The 15,098-nt window shown below is 37.3% G+C and overlaps 1 protein-coding gene across 6 annotated transcripts in view; it reads left to right on the top strand.

The window, feature by feature from the left end:
* The window catches only part of CLEC2D (C-type lectin domain family 2 member D), a 29,352-nt gene that overhangs the window by 7,610 nt on the left and 6,644 nt on the right, over positions 1 to 15,098 (top strand). For 4 of the 6 annotated variants that reach the window (XM_003265459.4, XM_003265460.4, XM_003265462.4 and 1 more), the window contains exons 2-3: positions 7,274 to 7,384; positions 14,182 to 14,366. In XM_003265459.4, coding sequence (XP_003265507.1) covers positions 7,274 to 7,384; positions 14,182 to 14,366 — 296 coding nt within the window. The remainder of the gene's footprint in view (positions 1 to 7,273; positions 7,385 to 14,181; positions 14,367 to 15,098) is intronic. The other 2 variants (XM_003265461.2, XM_030804718.1) reach the window with 1 other exon arrangement.

Below are 15,098 nucleotides of genomic sequence, written 5' to 3'. Positions count from 1 at the left end.
AGCTGAAAGCCAAGGCTCGAGATCTACGTGAAGAATGCAGAAACCTCAGGAGCTGATGCGATCAACTGGAAGAAAGGGTATCAGTGATGGAAGATGAAATGAATGAAATGAAGCGAGAAGGGAAGTTTCGAGAAAAAAGAATAAAAAGAAACGAACAAAGCCTCCAAGAAATGTGGGACTATGTGAAAAGACCAAATCTATGTCTGATTGGTGTACCTGAAAGTGACAGGGAGAATGGAACCAAGTTGGAAAACACTCTGCAGGATATTATCCAAGAGAACCTCCCCAATCTAGCAAGGCAGGCCAACATTCAGATTCAGGAAATACAAAGAATGCCACAAAGATACTCCTTGAGAAGAGCAACTCCAAGAAACATAATTGTCAGATTCACCAAAATTGAAATGAAGGAAAAAATGTTAAGAGCAGCCAGAGAGAAAGGTTGGGTTACCCACAAAGGGAAGCCCATCAGACAGCGGATCTCTCAGCAGAAACTCTACAAGCCAGAAGAGAATGGGGGCCAATATTCAACATTCTTAAAAGAATTTTCAACCCAGAATTTCATATCCAGCCAAACTAAGCTTCATAAGTGAAGGAGAAATAAATCCTTTACAGACAAGCAAATGCTGAGAGATTTTGTCACCACCAGGCCTGCCCTAAAAGGGCTCCTGAAGGAAGCACTAAACATGGAAAGGAACAACCGGTACCAGCCACTGCAAAATCATGCCAAGTTGTAAAGACCATCGAGGCTAAGAAGAAACTGCATCAACTAACGAGCAAAATAACCAGCTAACATCATAATGACAGGATCAAATTCACACATAACAATATTAACTTTAAATGTAAATGGACTAAATGCTCCAATTAAAAGACACAGACTGGCAAATTGGATGAAGACTCAAGACCCATCAGTGTGCTGTATTCAGGAAACCCATTTCATGTGCAGAGACACACATAGGCTCAAAATAAAAGGATGGAGGAAGATCTACCAAGGAAATGGAAAACAAAAAAAGGCAGGGGTTGCAATCCTAGTCTCTGATAAAACAGACTTTAAACCAACAAAGATCAAAAGAGACAAAGAAGGCCATTACATAATGGTAAAGGGATCAATTCAACAAGAAGAGCTAACTATCCTAAATATATATGCACCCAATACAGGAGCACCCAGATTTATAAAGCAAGTCCTGAGTGACCTACAAAGAGACTTAGACTCCCACACAATAATAATGGGAGACTTTAACACCCCACTGTCAACATTAGACAGATCAACAAGACAGAAAGTTAACAAGGATACCCAGGAATTGAACTCAGCTCTGCACCAAGCGGACCTAATAGACATCTACAGAACTCTCCATCCCAAATAACAGAATATACATTCTTTTCAGCACCACACCACACCTATTCCAAAATTGGCCACATAGTTGGAAGTAAAGCACTCCTCAGCAAATGTAAAAGAACAGAAATTATAACAAACTGTCTCTCAGACCACAGTGCAATCAAACTAGAACTCAGGATTAAGAAACTCACTCAAAACTGCTCAACTACATGGAAACGGAGCAACCTGCTCCTGAATGACTACTGGGTACATAACGAAATGAAGGCAGAAATAAAGATGTTCTTTGAAACCAACGAGAACAAAGACACAACACACCAGAATCTCTGGGACACATTCAAAGCAGTGTGTAGAGGGAAATTTCTAGCACTAAATGCCCACAAGAGAAAGCAGGAAAGATCCAAAATTGACACCCTAACATCACAATTAAAAGAACTAGAAAAGCAAGAGCAAACACATTCAAAAGCTAGCAGAAAGCAAGAAATAACTAAAATCAGAGCAGAACTGAAGGAAATAGAGACACAAAAAACCCTTCAAAAAATTAATGAATCCAGGAGCTGGTTTTTTGAAAAGATCAACAAAATTGATAGACCGCTAGCAAGACTAATAAAGAAGAAAAGAGAGAAGGATCAAATAGATGCAATAAAAAATGATAAAGGGGATATCACCACCAATCCCACAGAAATACAAACTACCATCAGAGAGTACTACAAACACCTCTACGCAAATAAACTAGAAAATCTAGAAGAAATGGATAAATTCCTCTTTTGGATTTTCTACATAGATGATTAGGTCATCTGCAGAGAAATACAGTTTTATTTCTTACTTTCTCATCTGTATACCTTTTATTTCCTTTATTTCCTTTTCTTGTCTCACTGCATTATCTAGTACTTCCAGAACAATGTTGTAAAGTATTGGCGAGAGGGACATCTTTGCCTTGTTCTTGATCTTAGTGGGAAATCTTCAAGTTTCTCACCATACTTGAGAATGTTAGCTGTAGGTTATTGTAGATATTCTTTATTAAGGTGAAGAAGTTCTTCCCTATTTCTAGTTTACTGGGAGTTTTTGTCACAAATCTGTGTTGAATTTTGTTTACTAAAAGTTTTTATCACAAATGGGTGTTGGATTTTGTTAAATTTGTTTTGTATATATTGATATAATCAGGTGATTTTTTTAGCTTGTTAATGTTATGGATAACATTAATTGATTTTTGAATGTTGAACCTACCTTAAATAGCTGAAATAAATTTCACTTCATCACAGTGTATAATTCTTTTTATACATCATTGGATTGGATTTGCTAATGTGTTGTTAAGGCTTTGCATCTATGTTCATGGGGTATATTGGTCCATAGTTTTTTTTTCTTATGATGTCTTAATCTGATTTTCCTATTAGGATAAAGCTGGCCTCATAGAATGAGTTAAGAAGTATTCTCTCGGCTCTAACTTCTAAAACAAATTATAGAGAATTGGTATAATTTTTTCCTTAAATATTTGGTTGAATTCACCAGTGAGTCCATCTTGACATGGTGCTTTCTGTTTTGGAAGGTCAACTTCTGTAATAAATGTAAACATATTTAGGTCATCTATTTCTCCATGTATGAGTTTAGACAAATTATGTCTCTCAAGTGATTGATCCTCTGTGTGGACATAGAACTGTCCATTTTAGCATCCATGGGATCTGTAGTAACAACTCCTTATTTATTTCTGATATAGATAATTTGTGTCCTTCCTCTTTTCTTCTTAATTAGCCTGGCTAGAGCCTTACCCATTTTTTTTTTTTTTTATCTTTCAAACCTAGTTTTTGGTTGTGATAACTTTTTTCTATTAGTGTCCCATTTTTTATTTCTGCTCTAATTTTTCTTTTCTTCTGTTTACTTTGTACCTGATGTGCTCTTCTATTTCTAGTTTCCTAAGGTGTAAACTTAGATCATTAATTTTAGATCTTTATTTTTTTCTAATAGATGCATTCAATGCTATCAATTTCTCTTTAAACAATGCTTTTACTGCATCCCACAAATTTTGTTAAGCTGTATTTTCATTTTCGTTTAGTTGAAATATTTTAAAATTTCTGTTGTGATTTCTTCCTTGACCCATATGTTGTTTAGAAACGTATTGTTTAATCTCCACATGTTTGTGGAGATTAGTGGGATTTTAAAATTTTCTTTCTGTTATTGACTCTAGTTTATTTACATTGTGGTCTGAGAGTAGACACTGTCTGATTTCTATTTTGTTAAATTTGTTAGGATATGTTTTATGGCCCAGAAGGTGGTCTATTATGGTGACTATTCCATGTAATCTTGAGAGTGTGTATTCTGCTGTTGTTGGACAAAGTAGTCTATAAATGTCAATTATATTCAGTTAATTGATGGTGATGCTGAGTTCACCTAAGTTCTACCGATTTTCTGCCTGCTGGATCTGGGCATTTCTTTCTTTCTTTTTTTTTTTTTTTATTTTGTTGTTTTTGAGACAGAGTCTCGCTCTGTCACCCAGGCTGGAGTGCAGTAGTGCAATCTCATCTCATTTCAACCACTGCCTCCCGGGTTCAAGCAATCCTCCCACCTCAGTTTCCCGAGTAGCTGAGAATACCAGCAAATACCGCCACACTCGGCTCATTCTTGTCTTTTTGTAGAGAAAGAATTTTACCACATTGCTGAGGTTGGTCTTGAACTCCTGAGATCAAATAATCCAGCCTTTTGGGCTTTCCAAAGTGCTGAGATTACAGGCATGAGCCACTGTACCCTGCTGGATCTGTGCATTTCCAATAGAGTGTTGTTGAAATCTCCAACTATGATAATGAATTCATCGATTTCTCCTTGCAGTTCTATTAATTTTTGCCTCATGTAGTTAAATACTCTCTTGTTAGGTGCGTGCACATTTAGGTTTGTTATGCAGAAACATAACATAGTTTCTTGGAAAGCTAATTCTTATACCATTATGCAATGCTTTTCTTCATTCCTGATAAATTTCCTTGCTTTGAGGTTTGTTCTGTTTGAAATTTGTATAGCTTCTCTTGCTTTCTTTTGTTTGTGCCAGTATGATATAATACATATATATATTCATGATCCATTTACTTTTAATTTGTGTCTTTATATTTAAAGTGCATTTTCTGCAGATATCATATAGTTTAATCTCTGATTTTTAATTGGTGCATTTGGATCATTGATATTAAAATGATTATTAATATAGGTGGATTAAATATCTACCATATTTCTTTCTGTTTTCTTTTTTTTTTTTTTTGAGACGGAGTCTTGCTCTGTCGCCCAGGCTGGAGTGCAGTGGCGCAATCTCGGCTCACTGCAAGCTCCGCCTCCCAGGTTCACGCCATTCTCCTGCCTCAGCCTCTCTGAGTAGCTGGGACTACAGGCGCCCGCCACCAGGCCCGGCTAATTTTTTGTATTTTTAGTAGAGATGGGGTTTCACCGTGGTCTTAATCTCCTGACCTCGTGATCCGCCCGCCTCGGCCTCCCAAAGTGCTGGGATTACAAGCGTGAGCCACTGCGCCCGGCCTCTGTTTTCTATTTGTTGCCTTGTTCTTTGTTTCTATTTTTGTTTTTCATTCTCTTCTTTTCAGAGACAGAGTCTCATTCTGTTCACTAGGCTAGAGTGTGGTGGTATAATCATAGCTCCCTGTACGCTTGAAATCGTAGGCCCAAGTGATTCTCCCACCTGAGCCCTGAGTACCTGGTATTACGGGCATGTGCCACAAAGCCTGGCTAATTTTTATTTAATTTTTTTAGAGACAGAGTCTTGCTACGTTGCCCAGGCTGGTCTTGAACTTCTGGCCTCAAATGATCCTCCTGCCTCAGTGTCCCAAAGGGTTAGGATTGTAAGTGTAAGCTACCACACCCAGCCATGCCTTCCATTTTTTTCCTGCATTTTTAGTTTTTAACTTAGCATTTATAAAGTTCCATATTTTCTCATTCTTAGTATATCAATTATACTTTAAAAATGTGATTTTAGTGGTTACCCTAGTGTTTGCAATATACACTCACAACTAACATGTTTGCTTTCAAATAATACTATACCATTTCACAGGTATTGTGAGTACCTTAGAATAAAAAAAACCTAATTCTCTGCTGTTATCCCATGTGTCATTTCTGTAGTTTATTTTATTTACATATAAGAATACATAAGCATATAAAATATATATAATAGATGTATACATAAGCACATATAATTAAATATATTGCTACTATTGTTATTTTGAACAAACTGCCATTTGTTAGATAAATTAAGAATAAGAAAAATAAATAGTTTTATTTTACCTTCACTTATTTTTTATATTGTTCCTTTTTCATATAATTTAGGTTTCTAACCTGTATAATTCTCTTTCCTTTTAAAATAATTGCATTTAACTTTTTTGTTTTTTGATATAAGACAGGTCTACTGGCAACAAGTTATCTCAATGTTTGTTTGTCCAAAATAGTGTTTGTTTCTCATTCACTTTGAAGAATTTTTTCGGCTAAAGAATTCTAAGTTAATAAGGTTTTTTCTGTTAATACTTTAAATATTTGTTTCCGCTGTCTTCTTGCTTGCATGGTTTTTGAGGAGAATGTAAATGTCATTTTTATCTTTGTTTCTCTACATGTAGAATTTATTTTCCTCTGAATTCTCTTATGATTTCTTAAATCTTTGATAAAGGGGGTACAGGGGCATATGTGAACTCTATATTTTTAATTCAGTATTGCTGTCAGCTTAAACTGATAAAAACTAAAATCTATTGATTAAGACAAATATCTTGGGAAACATCAATGTAAAGCTTGCTAATGTCTCTAGTGTTGAGGGGAATGTTGGAGAAAAATATGCCTATTTAGCTAAGGACAAACCTAGATAAATTAACTAGAAGTGTGAATTGTATGCAAGAGATTGTGTCAGAACAGGGTTCCAATAATAAATTTCATCAGAGGTTTTAGATAACCTAAGACATTTTGAAATATAACACAACTATAGGAAATTATACAATACAAATATGTAGCTTGATTAATTATTATAAGATAAACACCTTTGTTGACTCCTGATATGGCCTAGCTGTGTCTTCACTCAAATCTCATCTTGAATTGTAGTTCTCATAATCCCCACTTGTTTTGGAAGGGACCCAGTGGGAGATAACTGAATCACGGAGATGGTTACCCTCGTGCTGTTCTCATGATAGTGAGTGAGTTTTCATGATATCTGATGGTTTTATAAGGGGCTTTTACCCCTTTGTTAGGCACTTCTGTCTCCTGCTGCCATGTGAAGAAGAACATGATTGCTTCCTCTTCTACCATTATTGTAAGTTCCCTGAGGCCTCCCTAGCCATGTAGAACTGTGAGTCAATTAAACTTCTTTCCTTTTTAAATTATCCAGTCTCGGGCAGTTCTTCATAGCAGTGACGATGGACTAATACAACTACAAACATTGTCTGAGAAAGATCGTTGTTATGTGGCTCAGAGGCCCTCCATGTATTCTTAACTATTCACTCTCCTATCTTTCCAAAAATAACACTAATTTGACCTCTACAATAATCACTTTATCACTCCAGTTTTGCCTGCCTTCCTCCAAAACAATGCCTTTTAAGTCTATTTTAATCGATAGATTTCCTCTTAATATCATTTAAAAATATTTCTTTACATTTTTAGACAGGAATCAGAATAATTTGCTATGTTGAATTTCCAGTGATTTGGATTTTGTTGATTTCGTTCCTGTGGTTTAGTTGACATGAATCTCTCCAATTGAAAGGGTAACTTGAATATGGTAGCTGGAAAGTTAAAATCAATTCTTTTAACTTTGGAAAATGATTAAATTCTGGAGATAGAATAGTAAGTTCATAAGATGACAGGTCATTTGGATCCTCTAGTGAAAAGCGAAGGAATTAAATAAAAATAACATTTTGATGCTTAATGTTTCTGGCAGTATTATATCTGTATTTAATTGTTAAAATGTTTTTCAATAATTTTTTCCAGGTTATCTGCATTCAAAAGAGCATTCTATTAAAGCTACCTTAATTTGGCCCTTATTTTTCTTAATCATGTTTCTGACAATCATAGTGTGTGGAATGGTTGCTGCTTTAAGCGGTAAGTGAACTGTAATCTTTATTCATCTAGAGAGAATTATACTTGTAAAAAGAAGAGAAAGAATCTAAATAATTTTGTTATTCTTTACAGTTTTTAATATATCGTTTCACTAACTGAGTTAAACTCCAATAACTTTTTAAGTGGCATCAAAAATTTTAATTATGTAAATAGGGTTCACATTATTCCAAGTTTAGTGAGATGATCAGAGTCTTCAGAAGGTAGAAGACAGACCACTATTCCTTAAGAATATTGATGCAAAAATTAAAAAATAGTAAACTGAAAAATAGTCTCTTGTCCAATCTAGGGACATGGTTAATTTTACCTCCACAACAACCTTGTTTCATGAAAAATAGCAAAACAGATGGTTTAAAGTACACACAACTACTAAGTGGCTGTATAACATCACAGACAGCCTATTCTTTCTTCCTAGCTATTTGAACATGTTCTGCCCCTTGTTTTTTTTAGCATATGTAGCCCATCTTCCTAGAAAACAAACTCCTTTTAGTGATTGTACCCTAAAAGCAATTTAGCTATAAAAATTATTTTGTACCTGAAAACATGCTTGCAGTGCATCTAATATAGACCAAGCTAAGACATAGAAAACTACAAAAGCACTTTCCCCAAACCTCATGCCAATCTGGATATCAACCTAAAATCTACCCCGTTATTACATTCTGAAGTAATTTCAGAGACCCTTCAAATACTGCTTACATAACTTAGAGTCAGCAATACTTGGAACACTCTATGTTCTAGATAATTTCTATTCATTTGCAAATCTTTTGCTTATTATCTTTGCCATTTTGAAACCACAGATAATATACTTTATACATTTATGAGGCAAAAATAATTTTTTTATTTCAGAGATTTAAGTCAACTAATTGTAACTATTTAAGAAAGAAAAAATTGGAAAGAGACAATTTTTGTAGTCTGTAAGTACCTCAATATTAATCAAGGGAATGTATTCTGAAATGTAATTTAAAATTATAGCCTTTTTTTTTACAGTAAGCATATGAAATTGACACTTATGACTGTTTTCCTTTATTATCCATTATGTGTTTCTCTTCCTTTCAGCTAGCACTTTGACTGGAAATGATTTCTTGTGTGGAGCCAATAGCTGGAGCCATCTTCTAATCTGGTCATTTTCTTTCTTTCTTTTTTTAAATGTGTTATTATTTATTACTTTGTATCATTTTTATGTTTTATTTAACATTTAGATTGTTAGTTAACTATTCAAGTGTGGTATTTCCCCATTTAGATCGAGTTATTTAGATTGGCTTTAGTTATAAAAATTCCTAATAGAGCTTTGCAGTTATAGCTCTGGTCTCTAACTTTTTTTTTTTTTTAATTATACTTTAAGTTCTAGGATAAATGTGCAGAACCCGCAGGTTTGTTACATAGGTATACATGTGCCATGGTGGTTTGATGCACCCATCAACCCGTCATCTATATTAGGTATTTCTCCTAATGCTATCCCTCCCGTTGCCCCCCAACCCTCAACAGGCCTCAGTGTGTGATGTTCCCCTCCCTGCCTCCATGTGTTCTCATTGTTCAACTCCCACATATGAGTGAGAGCCTGCAGTATTTGGTTGTCTGTTCCTGTGTTAGTTTGATGAGAATCATGGTTTCCAGTTTCATTTGTCTCCCTGCAAAGAATATGAACTCATTCTTCTTTATGGCTGTATAGTATTCCATGATTTATATGTGCCACATTTTCTTTATCCAGTCTATCATTGATGAGCATTTGGGTTTGTTCCAAGTCTTTGCTATTGTGAATAGTGCCACAATAAACATACGTGTGCATGTGTCTTTATAGTAGAATGATTTATAATCCTTTGGGTATAGACCAAGTATTTCTGGTTATAGATCCTTGAGGAATTGCCACACTGTATTCCAAAATGGTTGAACTAATTTACACTCCCACCAACAGTGTAAAAGTGTTCCTGTTTCTCTACATCCTCTTCAGCATCTGTTGTTTCCTGACTTTTTAATGATTGTCATTGTAACTGGCATGAGATGGTATCTCATTGTTTTGATTTGAATTTCTGTAATGATCAGTTATGATGAGCTTTTTGTCATATATTTGTTGGCCACATAAATATCTTCTTTTGTGAAGTGTCTGTTCATATCTTTTGCCCATTTTTTGATAGGGTTTTTTGCTTTATTCTTGTAAATTTGTTTAAGTTCCTTGTAGATTCTAGATATTAGCCGTTTGTCAAATGGATAGATTGCAAAATTTTTCTCCCATTCTGTAGGCTGCCTGTTCACTCTGATGATAGTTTCTGTGTGTGTGTGCAGAAGCTCTTTAGTTAAATTAGATCCCACTTGTCAATTTTGGCTTTTGTTGCAATTGCTTTTGGTGTTTTAATCATAAAACCTTTGCCCATGCCTGTGCCCTGAGTGGTATTGCCTAGGTTTTGTTCTCAGGTTTTTATGGTTTTAGGTCTTATGTTTAAGACTTAATCCATCTTGAGCTAATTTTTGTATAAGGTGTAAGGAAGGGGTCCAGCTTCAGTTTTCTGCATATGGCTAGCCAGTTTTCTCAACACCATTTATTAAATAGGGAATCATTTCCCCATTGCTTGTTTTTGTCAGGTTTGTCAAAGATCAGATGGTTGTAGATGTTTGGTGTTATTTCTGAGGCCTCTGTTCTGTCCATTGGTCAGTATATCTGTTTTGGTACCAATACCATGCTGTTTTGGTTACTGTAGCCTTATAGTATAGTTTGAAGTCAGGTAGCATGATGTCTCCAGCTTTGTTCTTTTTGCTTAGGATTGTCTTGGTTATACAGGCTCTTTTTTGATTCCATATGAAATTTAAAGTTTTTTTTTAATTCTGTGAAGAAAGTCAATGGTAGCTTGATGGGAATAGCATTCAATCTATAAATTACTTTGAGCTATATGACTATTTCCATAATATTGATTCTTCCTATCTATGAGCATGGAATGATTTTCCATTTGTTTGTGTCGTCTCTTATTTCCTTGAGCAGTGATTTGTAGTTCTCCTTGAAGAGGTTCTTCACATCTCTTGTAAGTTGTATTCTTAGATATTTTATTCTCTTAGTAGCAATTGTGAATGGGAGTTCACTCATGATTTGGCTGTCTGTCTGCTATTGGTGTATAGGAATGCTTGTGATTTTTGCACATCGATTTTGTATCCTGAGAATTTGCTGAAGTTGCTTATCGGCTTAATAAGTTTTAAGGGGATGAGACAATGGGGTTTTCTAAATATACAATTATGTCATCTGCAAACAGAGATAATTTGACTTCCTCTCTTCCTATTGAATACACTTTATTTCTTTCTTTTACCTGATTGCCCTGACTAGAACTTCCAATACTATATTGAATAGGAGTGGTGAGAGAAGGCATCCTTGCCTTGTGCCAGTTTACAAAGGGAATGCTTCCAGCTTTTGGCCACTCAGTATGATATTCGCTATGAGTTTGTCATAAATAGCTCTTATTATTTTAAGATATGTTCCATCAATACCTAGTCTATTGTGTGTTTTTAGCATGAAGGAGTGTTGAATTTTATCAAAGACCTTTTCTGCATCTATTGAGATAATCGTGGTTTTTGTCATTGGTTCTGCTTATGTAATGGATTACATTTATTAATTTACATACATTGAACCAGCCTTTCATCCCAGGGATGAAGCTGACTTGATCGTGGTGGATAAGCTTTTGTGCTGCTGGATTCGGTTGGCCAGTATTTTATTGAGGATTTTTACATCAATGTTCATCAGGAATATTGGCCTGAAATTTTCTTTTTTGTTGTATCTCTGCAGGTTTTGGTATCAGGATGATGCTGGTCTCATATAATGAGTTAGGGAGAATTCCCTCTTTTTCTATTGTTTGGAATAATTTCAGAAGGAATGGTACCAGCTCCTCTTCGTACTTCTGGTAGAATTCGGCAGTGCATTTGTCTGGACCTGGGCTTGTTTTGGTTGGATAGGCTATTAATTACTGCCTCAATTTCAGAACCTGTTATTGGTCTATTCAGGAATTTGATTTCTTCCTGGTTTAGTCTTGGGAGGGTGTATATGTCCAGGAATTTATCAATTTCTTCTTTGCCTGGGTATCACCAGCAAAGGCTTCAGAAAAGCAAAGATTGCTGCCTGTTCCTTCCTCTGGAAGCTTCATCCCAGAGGGGCACCCACCAGATGCCAGCTGAGCTGTCCTGTATGAGGTGCCTATCAACCCCTGCTAGGTGTTGTCTCCCAGTCAGGAGGCATGGGGGTCAGGGACCCACTTGAGAAGGCAGTCTTTCCCTTAGAAGAGCTCGAGCACTGTGCTGGGAGATCCACTGCTCTTTTCAGAGCTGGCAGGCAGGAATGTTTAAGTCTGCTGAAGCCGTGACCACAGCCACCCTTTCCCCCAGGTGCTCTGTCCCAGGGAGATAAGAGTTTTATCTATAAGCCCCTGACTTGGGCTGCTGCCTTTCTTTCAGAGATGCCCTGCCCAGAGAGGAGGAATCTAGAGAGGCAGTCCGGCTGCAGTGGCTTTGCTGCGCTGTGTTGGGCTCCGCCCAGTCCGAACTTCCCCCTGGGTTTTGTTTACACTGTGAGGGGAAAATCACCTGCTCGAGCCTCAGTAATGGCGGATGCACCTCCCCTCACCAAGCCTGAGCATCTGGGGTCCACTTCAGACTGCTGTGCTGGCAGCAAGAATTTCCAGCCAGCGGATCTTAGCTTGCTGGGCTCTGTGGGGATTGGACCCACTGAGCAAGACCACTTGGCTCCCTGGCTTCAGCCCCCTTTCCAGCAGAGTGAATGATTCTGTCTCAGTGGGTTCCAGGCACCACTGGGGTATGAAAAAAACTCCTGCAGTTAGCTCGGTGACTGCCCAAATGGCCACCCAGTTTTGTGCTTGAAACCCAGGGTTCTGGTAGTGTAGGCACTCTAATGAATCTCCTGGTCTGTGGGTTGCAAAAACTGTGGGAAAAGCATAGTATCTGGGCCAGATAGCAACTCACAGCACAGTCCCTCATAGCTTCCCTTGGCTAGGGGAGGGAGTTCCCCAACCCCTTGTGCTTCCTGGGTGAAGCAGCGCCCCACTCTGCTTCTGCTTGCCCTCTGTGGGCTGCACCCACTGTGTAACCAGTCCCAGTGAGATGATCCTGGTACCTCAGTTGGAAATGCAGAAATCACCTGTGTTCTGCATTGGTCTCACTGGGAACTGCAGACCAGAGCTGTTCCTAATGCGCCATCTTGTCCTCTCTGGTCTGGTCATTTTCTTTAAACCGCTTGATACAGGAGCAGTGATAGCACAACAAATATGTACAGATTTGGGGAAAGTCATCCTGCCTTATGGTCTGGTTCAAGAAATTACATTTTAATAGTTATAATTTGGTACCTTGTTTGTGATACCAAACCAAGTACAATACACATTTGCCTCATGTTATGATTTGACATTCAGATTATACCAGTTATTATTCATAACTAATAGTGAGTTCTCATCTCGTAAGGGCCAAATCCACGGATAATGGTGCCAATTGATAGTAATGATTCTATGAATACCCAGCATTCTGGTCTGTCATAGACACTTTCAGAACTATTGAGTTGAAGGGAGAAGGTGGTTATATAATAGAAGATGAACAGTTAGCTACTAGGGGCTCAGTGACAACTATTTGGAGAGACACTCATTGATCTCGATCCCACACGAAGAGAGCATTTCTGCTGATTATATAAGAAGTGGGTCAGAAAAGCCTGTCCAGTGAAGTATTGCTGCCTTCAAAGTGTAGAAAACCTCACTAAATCTCCTTAGTGGAAGGAAGCTCACTGTACAACTTATTTCATATTTATGATAGTATTTAGACATATTCAAGGCTTTTTCACATCAAGAAACCTTATTCACATAAGGCATCTATATCCTGCCCTTCATTTTACCAAGTCATCTAGAGCAGCAGTCCCCAACCTTGTTGGCATGAGGGACCAGTTTTGTGAAAGAAAACGTTTTCATGGACTGGGGTCAAGGAATGGTTTGGGGATAATTTAAGTGCATTACTTTTATTGTGCCCTTTATTTCCATTATTATTACATTGTGTAATAATATATAATAAAATAATTATACAACTCACCATAATGTAGAATCAATGGGAGCCCTGAGCTTGTTTTTCTGAATGTAGATGGTACCATCTGTGAGTGATGGGAGACAGTGACAGTTCATCAGGCATTAGATTCTCACAAGGAGCCCACAACCCAGATTCCTCACATGAGAAGTTCCCAATAGGGTTTGCCCTCCTATGAGAATCTAATGCCACTGCTGATCTGACAGGAGGTGGAGCTCACGAGGTCATGTGAGTGATGGGAAGTGGCTGTAAATACAGATGAAACTTCACTTACTCATTCGCTGCTTACTTCCTGCTGCGCAGCCTGCTTCCTGACTTGTCCATGGACCAGTACTGATCCGTGGCGTAGGGGTTAGGGACCCCTGATCTAGAGCACTTGGAGAACTATCTGTTCTCCAAAGCTGATCAAATGCTATCATTAATGTATCTAATATTTTAAGAAAGGGTAACACTGCTGAGAGCCAAATAGATACATGGCCCAGAGCAAGCTTAAGTTACTGATAACTCCTTTTTCAGCTCACCCCCTGCTGAAGGCATGAGTTTGAATCTCAGTTTTGCCATTTGCTGTGTAATGTATGCAATTCTATTTAGCATCATATTTCTCATTTGAAAAATGAAAATATTACATTTAATACTTAACAGGAGTGTCAGAAAGTATGTTAGCACTTGGTAATTTATACAATATAAAAGTAAGAAATTTTTATTTTTTATTTTATTTATTTTTATTTTATTTTCAGCAATAAGAGCTAACTGCCATCAAAAGCCATCAGTATGTCTTCAAGCTGCATGCCCAGAAAGCTGGATTGGTTTTCAAAGAAAGTGTTTCTATTTTTCTGATGACACCAAGAACTGGACATCAAGTCAGAGGTTTTGTGACTCACAAGATGCCGATCTTGCTCAGGTTGAAAGCTTCCAGGAACTGGTAAGAAAATAGTTCTGGCCAGAATCAAAGATTCAGCCCTACAAGGATATGTTTTCCTGTTAAATTATCTAAGAAGTAGGTTTAGACATCTGCTTTTACATTGATTTTTTTTTTTTGCATAAGAAAAGAGTGACCTAGCATGTATTACATTTTACAGTGAACCATCTAAAATTACCTTAATATTCATGGCAGGAACAGGCCCAGAGGGCAAGCAAGCCAGAGCCTTCTTTGACTTGTGAGCCAGAACTGTGCAAATAAGGATTAGAAAAGTATTGGTAAAAACCCAATTTTAAGTTTGTATGAAGTTAGCAACATTGTTTCAAAATAAATCAAACAAGGCCAGGAGTAGTGACACATGCCTGTAATCTCAGCACTTTGGGAGGCCAAGGCAGGTGGATCACTTGAGGTCAGGAGTTTGAGACCAGCCTGGCCAACATGGTGAAACCCCATCTCAACTAAAAAATACAAAAATTAGCTGGGCATGGTGGCACATGCCTGTAATTCCAGCTACTCAGGAGGCTGAGGCAGGAGAATTGCTTGAACCTGGGAGGTGGAGGCTGCAGTTAGCTGAAATCATGCTACTGTACTCCAGCCTGGGTGACCGAGTGAGACACTATCTCAAAAAAATAATAAAATAAAAATAGTAAGTCAAGCAAGAATGATGTCATAGAGGATTGTAGACTAAAAAGCTACAGAAATCTGTCCCTCCACTGAGAAAACTATTAAACTGTC

Source organism: Nomascus leucogenys, chromosome 23 (genome assembly GCF_006542625.1).
Source record: "Nomascus leucogenys isolate Asia chromosome 23, Asia_NLE_v1, whole genome shotgun sequence".
In the NCBI taxonomy this organism is placed as follows: domain Eukaryota; kingdom Metazoa; phylum Chordata; class Mammalia; order Primates; family Hylobatidae; genus Nomascus; species Nomascus leucogenys.
The sequence above is the reverse complement of the archived record's forward strand: the minus strand, read 5'-3'. Positions and strand labels throughout refer to the sequence as shown.